Here is a 13,872-nt window from a genome sequence, read left to right on the forward strand (position 1 = left end):
CTCCAATAATTCCTACCACTTTTTTAGAGTGAAAATTTTACCCTCCATTATATTTAGGTAGATATATTTGCGACGACATGTTGTGTTATCGCTAATAGTCTTCTATAGCGACCACCAATGTGTCATCGTTGATAAATAAAGCATATATATAATATATTTACTATATATTTTTGGCCACATATTTGTGATGAAACATAAGGTTGCCACTAAAGATGATTATTAGCGATGACAAATGTCATTGTTAAAATAAACCTTATTTTAGCGACGTAAATGTCGTCGCAACAAAATTTATTGTCGTTGCTAAAAGTTTCCCTCCATTTTCCAAAAGTAAATAAAATTCCCTCTATGGCGTTAGCGACGACTTATTAGCGACTACCTTAGTGTTGTCACTACAATACACTTAGTAGCGATGACCATATATTATCGTCGCTAATGTATGCCTAGTAGTGAAGACTTTTTGGTTGTCGCTAAAACATTGGTTGCAAAAGACCAAAATTCTGGTAGTATAGTTGCTTGCTCAAGACGGGAGTGGGTGAAATATAGGTATCTATGAGAGAGTAGAAGTGTAGAGACTTGTATGAAAATAAATTACATAATATACATATAACACAACATTATAACTTATATAGCAAGAAGTAACTTATATAGCAAGAAGTGCGGGTATCAACACCATTATTCACGCTAGTCTAGTAAGGGAAGACAAGAGACCTATATAAAAAATGGATAGTCCCAAACAATTGTATCTTTACTATGTAGTTTTGTTCATCATATTGTATCAACTTAAAAAGGGTATAGGGTAAGAAAATGGTATATATATAAAAGACAAAACTTAAATATAGTACTTTAAATGTTGTTCCCTAAGTTTTTCTTTTTAAGATTTAATCATGTGGCCATAAAACTAAAAAATATACTTCTATTCCGTGAAAAAAAAAAAAAAAAAAAAAATCTACATGATTGAATCTTAAGGGTGAATCTATGGAACAACACCTAAATACTGTACCTAAATCTTGCCCATATATGAATGCCATCAATAGCAAAGCTAGAAATTTAGGTTGGGGGGGGGGTGGGAGGGCAAGATTAAACATATAATTCGATTCTTCAAAATAAATAAATAAAATAAATCAATGTAAAAGTATTAAGAGTATGACAACATACACCTAAATATTTGCAAGTGACTTAATGGCTTGAATGGTTTTATAAACTTAACAGAAACTCTAAGTTTTAGACTAAAAGAGGCTAATACTGAAAGGAAAAAAAAAAAATTGATGGGAGGTGTGATTAAAAGTTGCGGAAAAGAGGATGAGGATCCGGTGTAAGGTGCAATTAACCTCTCTCCCTCTAACAACTTTTTTTTACTAATTTTACTTTTTAAATTTAATTTTTTTTTATTCAATGATTGAGATTTAAAATTTCTTTTTACAATTTTAAATCTCAGTTTATCATGGCAATTGGAAAAAAGAGAAATGTAAAAGTTGTTTAATGTATGAGAAGCTACTGCATATAGTCATGTACAATATAATAAATAAAAAGTTATTTATCATTTGTGTTAGGAGGGGAAAATAAGATCTTTTATTAGTATTACTTTAGAACTTGTAGTGAGTTCAGGGGGGCACTTGCCCCCCTCGACCCCCCTCCCTTCGCCTCTGAATACCATGGGTATATGGTAAAAAAAGGCATACATAAAAATGAATACCATAACTCTAATACGATTTGTTGGTTCCAAATGTTAATGGCAATCTCTTTAGGATGGTGATAACAAATGCAAAGTAGTATATCTGCATAGTGAATAATGTGTTGAAACAAATTAGGTATGTATATATTTTTGTAGCTACAGGATTCAAAATTTCGCTCCAGCAAGTTAGGAATGTCATGCAAGGTTTGGGCTGAATAGACAAGTTTAAAACTTAGTTAAGGCAAAGAATTTTGCACGAAACTCACTAGAAATTCGATCAAGCGAGTTTCCAAACTTGAGATAAATTGGTTGCTTTAATTCTTTGTTGTTCCTATTGATTACCCCTCTTTGTATCTCATAAAAACCTGTGGATTCACACCTTAATTAGAAGTGAAGAGTGAGAAAGTTATGTATTTCATTAGAGTGATCTGTTTGACTGGTTTGGTTGCAATTTTTACACTAAACTTTTGATGGAGTATTGCAAAAGAACCCGAGGAGTAGCAAGGGAATTACTTAAAGCAATATCAGAGAGCTAGGGTTGGAACCTTGCTATATTGAGAAGACCATGGATTTAGAAAAAGATTTACAAGTGTTCGTTGGAAATTTATACCCAAACTGTCCACAACCAGAGCTTGCAATGGGTAAGCCACCTCATTCTGATCATGGCCTCTTGTCTCTCCTCACACAGAATGGAATTGGCAGCTTCCAATTAACTACAACACAATGGGATATGGATCAATGTCAATGCCATGCCTAACTCCTTTCTAGTCAACATAGCCGATCAACTTGAGGTTCTAGCCTTCTGAGTTCCCTTCTCACTCTTTTTTATTATGCAATTTTTTCCCATTCTATGATCGTCACTCTTTCATTTTTATGTTCTATTGCTAAATCTTCTTTTAAGTGAAAGGATGCTTGTACGATTTTTGGTTTCACAGGCGTTCAGGCTCGCTTTCAAAATTTACATTAAACTGATAACTTAAATTAGTCTCTTAGTTTTAGTGTTATTTTATGATTATTATTATTATTATTATTTTGCTTTTTGCTTTTTGGCACTATGTTGAGAATCTTGAGATTGCATATTGTTGGAATATTCCCAACGGGCCAAAAAAAAAAAAAAAAAAAAAGAAGTTTTTTTAAAGTTAATTTAAAAATAAAATCATCATACAATCTCTTTTAAAAATCAATTTAAAAAAGAGAAATATTATTTCTACAATATTTTCATAATAATTATAACTTGTTATTGGTAGGTAAAAGAGTAATTTTAGTATTAGGTTCAAATTAAAACTGACAACAACTTATCACCTCTGACCGATAACAACTTATAATTGCCTTATTTTTTCTATACCAATCAAATATTTTGTTTAACTAATTAAAAACTTCTTACTTATATTAATTAATATTTTTGGGAATTAATTTTTTTTTAACCGTATATGTTAATCTCCTCCTAAATAAATGATTAACCCACGCTTGCGTGTGACAGTAGATCTAAACATCTTCTCCGCTTATGCTTACTCTTTCTTCTCTACAGCAACTATGAAACAAAAATTTTTAAACATGAATAATGTCAAAACTAGCTAGGCTTCAAAAAGGAAATCTAAAAAAAAAAAAATAATAAAAATAAAAAAAAAAAATCTTAATTTTGTACATTAGCGTATTACATACATCATCAATAATAGATTATTTCAGAATTTAAATGAAAGCTGAATTTCATTTTGATAAGTGATTAATTTTAAATGAAAAAAGAAACAATTATTTTGTTTATAATTTTTTAACACTTAATTTATAATAGTTTTATAATTTTGTATTAATTTTGTTTGAATTTCAAAATATTTTCTATTCAAAAAAAAATTTCTCATAATTTCTCCTCAACCAAAGTTAAATTTCTTACGTCACCCCTAACTCGAATAATGATTAGATATGTTTATGAATCTTTACAAGAAAAACATTACAAGAACCGCTGTTTATTTGGCTCTGGTTAGTGATCTTGCATTCCCATTGGCCGCAACTTTTCTATTATTTTTAACTGTTGCAGGCCTGTTCGGCCACCTGTTTATTTATTTATTTTTTTCAAAATAAAATAATATAATAGTTTATGAATTTATTCTCAAAACAATCTTTTTTAGTGCTTCAACCCCCCTCCAAAAAGAAAAAAGAAAATAAAAAATCAATGAATCTGGATACTTTTTTCTATTCCTATAGTTATATTTTTCTTTTCCTTTTTGCCTATATATCACAACTGGCCAAGCCCACCACCACCGTCCTAACCACCTAGCCACCCACCCAAACCATCAAAATTTATAGTGAATATGGCATCAATTGCGCACTACCTGCCACCAATTAACAATTACAAAACCACCAATTAACAATCAACAAATCCAAGAAACAACTAATTATTCAACCAAGCACCTCTAGATTTACATCGCGTCTAAGACCAATGGGACATAAAATTTGTATTTTATACAACATTCTTTGCAACATTTCCTACCACCAGCAGGGGAGGTGTCATTAGGCCAAAAGGCAATTAATCAGCGTGTCATTAGTCCATAATGTCATTGGCAAGATTGTAGAATATGCTTATAAGTTTGTCTAGTGGACTTAATAGAATTTTAATGAATAATCTATTAACTAGTTTGGCCAAAGAAACAAAATGTTTTATATCAGTTAATACTAGTATAACATTTTAAGGTTGTCACTATATATATATATAATTTACATACTTATTAATCAAAATCTATATTATTTATTAAAAACATTTTCAGATCAATTTGTTAAAACTTAAGAGTCTTTAAAAGGATATCTAAAGCCTAAATAATAATAATAATATTAATATTAATATACAATTTTTTGGGAAAGTGATAATAATAATAATTATAATTATAATAATAATAATACATATGGAGTTCCAAGTCCAACTACTTTTTTTGAGATATCAGTCCAACTACTTGATTCAAAGTCCATTTAGCCCAGTGGAGTGATAAATTTTCTCAATTGATTTTCCAATCTTAGACTTGATTTTAACAATTCTAGCGGGTAGAAAAATTTTCAATTACATCAAAATTATTTTTGGAATGAAGGACTTTTTCCTTTAAAAAGGAAAAGGAAAAAAGAGAGATATTTCCACTTTAGTGAAAAATATTCACAATCATTATCAACTAATGGCCTTTCTTTTCACTTTATATCCACAATCATTGATCTCCAATTCTCCATTATACTTCTCTCTCTCTCTCTCTCTCTCTCTCTCTCTCTCTCTCTCAGAGTCATCCATGGCTGCTATTCCCCAACCCTCTCAGCCATCTCCTACTCAAATTTCCAAGATGACGACATATATTAAGAAAGTAGCTGAATCACCTGGGCTCACCTCTATTCCTTCCAGTTACGCTTTTACCCCTAGTCCCAATGTTCAAGCAGTTTCTGAAGACCCAGAAGACTCAATTCCAATCATTGACTTCTCTCTACTCACTTCTGGTACTCCTGATCAACGGTCCCAACTTATCCAAGAGCTTGGCCAAGCCTGCAAGTACTGGGGCTTCTTCAAGGTAAAACATATATTTACATTACATAGTAGTAATCTTCTGCAATATTGTATATGCATGTGTACCTGATTTTGATGAGTCTCAGTTGATCAACCATGGTGTTCCGGAGAGCTTAATGGAGGCAATGATAGAAGGCATTAGAGGATTTTTCAATCTGACAGACGAAGAAAAGAGAGAGTTCGAAGGGAAAAACCTTTTCGACCCAATCAGCTGCGGAACCAGCGTCAATACATCAATGGAAAAGGTTTTTTACTGGAGGGATTATCTCAAGGTCTTTGTACATCCTGAGTTTCACTTCCCCAACAAACCTGCAGGATTCAGGTACTCGGGTTTCAATAGTTAGAATCATTGTCTAAATCAAATAAAAAACCTATGTCCCATTTCCATTTGTTGTGTTGCAATTTAAGCTCCGTTTATTTTTGCCGTAATAGCATTTTATCGTGTTTTGCTTTTGTAAAATTTGCTCAAATTCATAATTTTAAAAATCGGACTAATCAAAGGACAAAAAAGAGGAGTTGTTCTCGGTGTTTTGTTAAACGAGGATCAGACTGATAAGGCTTTTTTTTTTTTTTTTTAATAGATATTTTTTAATTTTTAACATGATAAAAAAAAAAAAAAAAAAAAAAAAAAAAAAAAAAAAAAACACACACAATATAGAAATTTTATTCTAACATAATTTAAATATATATGTGTGTAAATGTTTCTCTTGAAAACTTGAACCCCAATTCTTATCCCTCACATCTCACAAGTACTTATATTTGTAGAGTGACTATCGTGCAATGAGTGTGCAGTGATATTAATGAATCAGCCTGATAGTTGAATAGGTGAGGTCATAATTAATTAATTATTAATTTTAAATTATAAAAATATTTAATAAATTTAAAACTAAGAATATTTAGTATTAACTACATAAAAATTTTCTTTTAAGAAAAGTGTGAGTTTAGTTATCACATCTTATATTTAGAGAATTAAAAATATGATAAGTATGGCGTGTAACATGTTATGTAGCCTTTTCTTCTTTATATCAAAGTTCAAGAAATACAAAGATAAGCCAATGGTTGAACAAAAGCACAAAAACAAAAAACACACAACTAGAAGAACGACACTCATTCATGGTCCAACCTACCCCACTTCCCCCGGCCCTTGTTGTTTATCTTCTTCTTATTATCGCCGCCACTTCCCACTGACCCCACTTGTTTATCCAAATACCTCGTTGCTCATCTACAACTTGTATAAGTTTGAAAACAGCTAATTTTTAGTTTTAGTTTTTTTATTTTTTATTTTTTTTATTTTTTATTTTTTTATTTTTTAAATATACTTGAACTTATTTTAAAAGGTTAGATTTTAAAAATCTATGCATAAAAACTAAAAAAATAATAAAATAAAATTAAAAAAACTTATAAGTTAGTCTCAAATACACAGAGTTATGCCTTGGTTGCCAGGACAAACATAGGATTTTAAGCTAGCGGAGGCTAGAGTAAAAAATAATAATAATAATTAAAAAAAAATCATGCATATAATATTAAAAAATTATAAATACTCAATATTGTTGTTTCTAAATATATTAAGATGTAATCATTTATCAACAAAGATAAAAACAAAAACAAAATAATGTTTTTTTTTTTTAATCCTAGGCTAGCTAGGATTTTTTTTTTTGGTTGAAATTAGAGCAGTCATAGTGGTGATGCTAAAAATTTTAGCTTTTAGCATCTCAAAAAGCTGATTTATTTATTTTACTACCACACTTTACAATACATCCAATATCAAATATATATATATATATATATATATTTGCTAAAATACAATCACCATTGTGAATGTTTTTATTGTTTTTGTTAAGTTTTTGGGTTGGATAGTTACTATTTGGGTGAGATGAGGGCTTATTGGGGAGAAGGGGAGCCCAACTACAAAAATGAAATGTATTATAACTATAAAAAATGAAGAAAAAAAAATTTGGACCCAAAGGGGGCCCGGGCCCCCACTTGGCTCTGTCCCTGCTTGGTTGACATGCTTGTTGCCTACCCAGATGGTGCCACCATTAAATTCCTCTCTCCAACTCCTTTTTTTTTCTTTTTTTTTTCTTTTTTTAATTTTATTATTTATTTATTTATTTACACTCCCATCATTCATATTAGTGGCAAACAATTGTCATAGCTGCTGCATTTTGGTGTTTTAAGCAAACCACTCCATAACCGAACAAACCGTCTCGATCCACATTTCCTCCATTCAAACTATCCGGTTCTAGTTGAATTTAATTTTTGTGGCATTTCTAGTTTTTTAAAGCAGCCGTATCGGATTAATATCTGGTTCCCAATTGAATCAGTCAAATCGGCCGGTCTACTTCGATTTTTAAAACCATGGTCAAACATGAAAATGTTTTCTTTTAATTGTAAAACCCTTTGTAAAATGTTTTTACCTTAAAAAGCTTGGTTAATCATTTTGCAAAAACACACAACGGATCTTCCAACCCATCTAGTGTCTACTTCACCAAAGTTGGAGGTTAGGTTGAATTGGTAACCGAGCTGCTGATTTTGGTGGTTTGTGCTTGAAAATTTTTACATGTCACAAAACATTTAAAAGCATTTTATAGCAAAACAAATGGAGTGTTATGATTCACCAATCATAACTTGTTACATATACTTTTTTTCTTTTGTTAAATCACTAAAGTTTAAAATGAAAAAAAAATAAAAAAAAATAAAAAAATAACCTAACACATAGAAAAGTTTAATTGGTGGAGTATAAAATACAAAAAGTCGAACTAGAAATTCCTAATGGTCTAAAACCAATTTTGAAATATGCATAAATTGCTTATGCTGAGTTGATTGCATTTCCATATCCAATTATCAAAATGGCTAACAAGTTTATTCACTGGCTTTGTTGCAATTGCTGCAGTGAGCTTTCATTAGAGTATTGCGAAAGAACACGAGGACTAGCAAGGGAATTACTTAAAGCAATATCAGAGAGTTTAGGGTTGGAACCCTTCTACATTGAGAAGGTCATGAATTTAGATAAAGGTTTACAAATGTTATATGCAAACTTTTACCCACCCTGTCCACAGCCAGAACTTGCAATGGGCTTGCCACCACATTCGGACCATGGCTTCTTGTCTCTTGTCACACACAATGGAATTGGTGGCTTCCAACTACAACACAATGGGATGTGGGTCAATGTTAATGCCATTCCCAACTCCTTTCTAGTTAACATTGCTGATCAACTTGAGGTGCAACCTTTTTTCTTAATTACGCATTCTTAATTCCTATCTTACTCTTTTAATGTACAATTTTATTTGTTTTATGATTTCTTTTTTCTCTGAAGTTTTTTGTGCTATTGCTAATTCCCCTTTTAAGTCAATGGTTCTTGTATGATTTTGGAGTCACTGGCATTTGGGCTCATGTTTCAAATTTTCCAATTTACAATAAGCTAAGACAAATTTCTATATGCCCTCTTAGGTAAGGTTTAGTGTTATGATACAATGTTATTGCATTGTGTTGAGATTACATATGTTATTTAGCACTAGAAAGAAATATTAGGTAGAAGCACGAATTATTTTGGTGATTTTGGTGGTTTTTTTTTTTTTTTTTTCCTGGTGGAGGGGGGGGGGGTTATTTAGTCATTTTGGAGAATCTAGGAATATTCTGGTCATTTTAGATTATCTAAGGTATTTTGATCATTTAGGAGATTCTATGAATGTTTTGGTCATTTTGAACATTCAAGGAAATTTTGGTCTTTATTTAGGTTTTTAGGGCATTTTACATAATTTGGGGGTTTTAGGGGGTTATTGTTCTAATTTTCAACATTCTAGGGGTTTTTTTGGTCATTTTGTTGATTCATGATATTATTAGTCATTTTGGGGATTTTGAGAATATTTTGGACATTTGAGGATTTGGATGGTTTTTTGGTTAATTTAGAGGTACCATGGGTGTTTTAGTTATGTTGAAGTTTCCAATGGTATTTTGGGCATTTCAAGGATATTTTGGTTCAAGGGGTATTCTGGTAAATTAAAAAGCTTTGTGGAGGTATTCTAATCATTTTAAAGGTTTTAAGGGAATTTTAGTTGTTTTTGAGTTTCCATGGGGTATTTTGCTCATTTTGGGCGTTTAAAGAGTATTTTGGTCATTTTGGAGATTCTATAGGTATGTTGCTATTTTTTAGAGGTTTAAAGGGTATTTTGGTTATTTTGGAGGCTTTGGGTATGTACATTGGGAAGTGGATGAAGGTGGAAAACATTACTTTTATTTTTTTGGTAAAAAATATTTTGTGCCCATCATAATTGCAATTTCTTAGTCAACAAAAGATATTTTTAGTTTCTAGGTGAAATTCTTGGTTTCTTATAATTATTGCAATGTCAATTTGTTTTGTTTTAGATTTTAAGTAATGGGAAATACAAGAGTATTCTACATCGAGCAGTAGTAAACAAAAAAGTCACAAGGATATCACTTGTCATGACCAATGGACCACCACTCAATAAGATTGTCAACCCAGCACTAGAGTTAGTAAACAATGGAATTGATCAACCTGCATACCATGGGATAACGTATAAAGAATACTTGCAATGTCGACAAAGCAACAGTCTTGATGGGAAAGGCAACTTGGATCACATACGCATCAAAATTGTGTGAAGTAAGGGCTTTTGTCCCGAGGACACTATAAATGGCTATAGCGCGTGTGTACTTAATTGGACAAAGTGTCCATCAAATGCTCCACTCCATTTGATGAGATACAATACAAACATTTATGCAATTAATTTTAAACATGTATCCATATCATATTAGATCTAACTAGTACATTCAAGCACTAAACCCAAGACAAACCCTAGCTATTTAACTTCTTGTATAAGGTTTTATCGTCTATTATTAGTGAGTGTCTTTGTGCATAGCAAACTTATTACTGATAATGTTCTTATGGCTTATGGTTTTTCTGCTTCTCCTGCATGTAGTCATTTACAAGCTTCCTTAGTGTGAAAAGGGTATCATCACTAAGTTGTGTCAAGAAATCTACAATATATTCAGGCAATTCTATCAACAAATTCTGCAATTTTGCACCCAGATTCTACTTCTACTCAAGTAACTCAACAGTCATTATCTGCCTAGAGGCTCTGACTTAACACTAACATCATTCTATGCTAGGGTTTTCTTCTTTTTAGTGGGTGGAATTTGAGTAGTAGTTTCACTTTCTATTGATAAGGCAATGATTTCTCATCAGTTCTAACTGTAAACTTCTTCTTAATAGCTGTGGGCACAAGCGCCCCCCATCGCGGATGCTGCAGATGTGGTTTCCTCATAAGAAGTACACGTCGGCCTAGGATGGACCGAGTGAAGGGTGAAAATGGAGTCACTACCTAGATTAGGTCTAGGAATCATATGTATGACGCCCTTATATGAAGGACTAATCTTAACAGAGCATGTATCTGGAGTTTTGGTATGGGGATAAGAAGGTGTTAGGCACCCAACCCCACCTGATCCGTAGGTTGACCTTAACTCATTGTGTTCCAAATCCTAATCTCATCAAAGGGACTTCTAATAAGTTATTCTAAACTCACACACACACACACACTAACATGCATCTAACATCCAAACATGGCATATCACAACAAGTGCATAAGAAGCCTACCATTTATATAACATGGCATTCACATTCATTTACCTAAGGGCAGCAAGTATATCACAAGGCAGTAGCATTAAATTATCATCAAGCACAAACCAAATATCACAGCGTCATGGCATCAATCAAGCATGTTCATCATATTCAAGCACAGCATCATGGTATTAATCAAATCAAATGCATGTTCATGTAATTATGCATGACTCACCTTACTTATCAATGCATGTTCATAGTTTGTTGAACAAGATGTTCATAGCCATGCCACATTGACAATGACTAGACACAATTATTAGGCCAGCACCAGAGTTTGTTGACAATGAAGGTCATCCACTTGCATGTGTTGAAATAACGTACAAGGATTTTTTGGAATTGCAACAAAGTGGCAAACTTAGTTATAAATTCCAGTTGGATTTTGAACAAATTAGCAAAGGAGCCTGTGCTCGTTGATTGCTTTAACGTAACTGATCTCCGAATATAGTGTTTGATAATAAAAGTTCGGCTAAAATTTACTACCACTCTCAAAAACTTTTTTTTTATTTTTTTGATGAACTATTCTCAAAAACTAGTTTGAATATGTACTTTGATAATAATGGTGATTAATAGGATGATAATTTTCTCATATATATCAAGAATTTTTTCACTCCGTACGGACTGTGTAAAATTTATGTAGAAACATGATGTCTATATTTTACACGTCGTTTATATGGAGTGTGGACAAGGGGGTGTGAAATAATAATTTTTCTTAGTAATGGACAATTATTATGATTGTTCTTGTATTCATAACTATCTCCCTAATCTGCTGGGGACCAATATATCCTCTAGAATTCCTAAAAAAACTCTAGGCTAAAATGCAAAATCTATCCTCTAAGTTTCTTTAAAATTCATTTCAGTCTTTTAATATTGTTTTCATTCATTCCAGCCCTCTAAGTTTCAGATTTATTCAATTAAGGCTATTACGTTCATATTTTTATGTGATTGGCATATCCTATGACAAAATGCATTTTACCTGTATTTCGGTAAATCTAAGTGGTTTCAGGATGATCATTACAAGTGGTTATATTGAAGACATGAAAAATATTCAAGAAAAGGTAAATCTGCAAGTCCCAATATCTCCTTAATACCTGTCAATCTATCAAGATTTAATAAAGCTCGATACTTGGCTTGATACCTCTTAATCTATCGAGCTACGGGATTTCTGATATAGCCTACAACGTTTTATTCTAATTGGCTATTTTGTTTATGGGTTTGTGTAAACCTAATAGGAGTAAGGGAGCAAACCTTATTGGAATAGGAGAGCTCATTCAAAAGGCCCATGAAACTCCTATTTAAATAAGGAGGTGGAGAAAGAAAACCCTAACCCTAGAAAGCTTCATAAGTTTTTCTTTTTGAAACTCTAGTCTCCTCCTACAAAAGAAAGAGATATTATTGTGTTTTGTACGCCTTTGGGTTCTATAACCAAGCAAAGTTTCTAGCACCAACATTGAAGATCTTATTGGTGTTTCTATGTGAAGTTCTTGTAAATCAACTATAACAATCAAAGGGTTGTTGTGGAGTTAGTCACGTACTAGGATCCGTGCAACGGAAGAAGTCTTCTACAAGATCAAGTCCCATTGGGGATTAGAGCAAAAGTTCAACTATAGTTTAATATTTTGGAATAGGCCTGGTAATGGTAAGATTCCTTGTACTTGTAACTGCTTGTTCTTGATTAATGGATTCATGGGAGTAGTGATTTGAAATTTACCTGATGGGGGATTTTTTTCTTGTGAGAGATTTTCCCCATTCTTCAACAAATTATAATGTCTATTTTATTTCTACTGCACTTAGTTTATTTGGTGATTTCTTGGTGCCTCCAGAATTTGCATGTATTTTAACCTAATTTATCAACTTAAATAATTGAATTAATTAACTTGAGTCACTCTATAACCCAACAAAGGTCTTTCCGTCAACTTTTATTGTTAGGACATATGTGATTCAATGTTAGGAACATATGTCAAATTAGAATTGGCTAATCCTTTGACAAAACGCACTTTACTTGTAATTGGATAGATCTAGGATGTGTTTAATGCTTCAAGGAATAAAGTTTCAAGATTAAGTGTTAAAGTCATGCAAGTTTTTCCAAGAAACAAGTGAAGAAGTGCTGGATTTTATATCTCGACAGCTAGTATCTATCGAGATTTAAAATGCTGCTAAAACCCGATGCTCGACAACTATCTCGATAGATAAGCTATGAAATGTAGTTTTTCAGAGTTGATTTCAATCCAATCCGTGAATACATGTTTGAGATTTCTTTTCTAACAACTCTAAACATATATAAGGATCGTTCTAAGAACTATCAAAGGTTGTGCGAGTGTGAAGCAAAGTTGTGTTCATGCAAATTGTGACTGGAGACAGAATTTGCCTTAGTTCATCTTTTTCTTGAAGAAGCTGTTGTGTTTATACACCGTAGGGTTTTGTAACCAAAGAGTTTCGTGATCTTCATCGTGTGATGAATTGAAAAACTTTGCAACCAACATCTTTCTCAAGTTGGTGAGTAAGCCATGTACTAGGATTCATGTATCGAATTGGTTAGTTATGTACTGAGAGCCGTGCATTAAAAGGAGAAATTGTCACTATAGAGCAAGTCCGATTAGGTATTGGGATAAGGGTTCAATTGTAGATGTGGATGAAGAATAGGACTTGGTGGAGTCTAAGTTTGAAAAGATGGATGAAAAAAATGACATCCACACAGCCTATGCAAAATTATACAAGGTCTTGGAAAAGCATGAGAAGTTGTATAGGTTGGCCACTAAGAATCTTAGTGAAGTGGAGCTTGAACGAGAAGAAATTTCCACAAAGTTTGATAAAGCCAATCAGTCCATTAGAGCATTGAGATTTGAGAATAATTTCTTGGTTCAGAAGACTAAGAAGCTTGAGGTAGAACTATTCCAAGTCAAAGCTCAATAGGAAAGGACTTCAAGTGCAAAGCTTAATGAGATGCTTAATCTTCAGAAATTTGCTTTTGATCGAACCAGTTTAGGGTATGATTTCTCTTCTCCTAGTATTGCTACTTCTAGTACTACTGTTTTT

At 32.3% G+C, this 13,872-nt stretch overlaps 1 protein-coding gene across 2 annotated transcripts; it reads left to right on the forward strand.

The window, feature by feature from the left end:
* The first annotated feature begins 4,896 nt into the window (after positions 1 to 4,896).
* Positions 4,897 to 11,299, forward strand: LOC115968341 (protein DMR6-LIKE OXYGENASE 2-like). Of its 2 annotated transcripts, none has more exons than XM_031087718.1 (4): positions 4,897 to 5,208; positions 5,291 to 5,526; positions 8,098 to 8,425; positions 10,435 to 11,299. In XM_031087718.1, exons 1-4 carry the CDS (start codon positions 4,936 to 4,938, stop codon positions 10,486 to 10,488), a joined length of 891 nt encoding a protein of 296 aa, XP_030943578.1. In that variant the 5' UTR covers positions 4,897 to 4,935; the 3' UTR covers positions 10,489 to 11,299. The 2 variants fall into 2 exon arrangements, with proteins under 2 accessions (XP_030943578.1, XP_030943577.1); XM_031087717.1 differs by lacking the exon at positions 10,435 to 11,299 and adding an exon at positions 9,570 to 10,099.
* The last annotated feature ends 2,573 nt before the right edge of the window (positions 11,300 to 13,872 follow it).

This window comes from Quercus lobata, chromosome 11 (genome assembly GCF_001633185.2).
Source record: "Quercus lobata isolate SW786 chromosome 11, ValleyOak3.0 Primary Assembly, whole genome shotgun sequence".
Classification (NCBI taxonomy): Eukaryota; Viridiplantae; Streptophyta; class Magnoliopsida; order Fagales; family Fagaceae; genus Quercus; species Quercus lobata.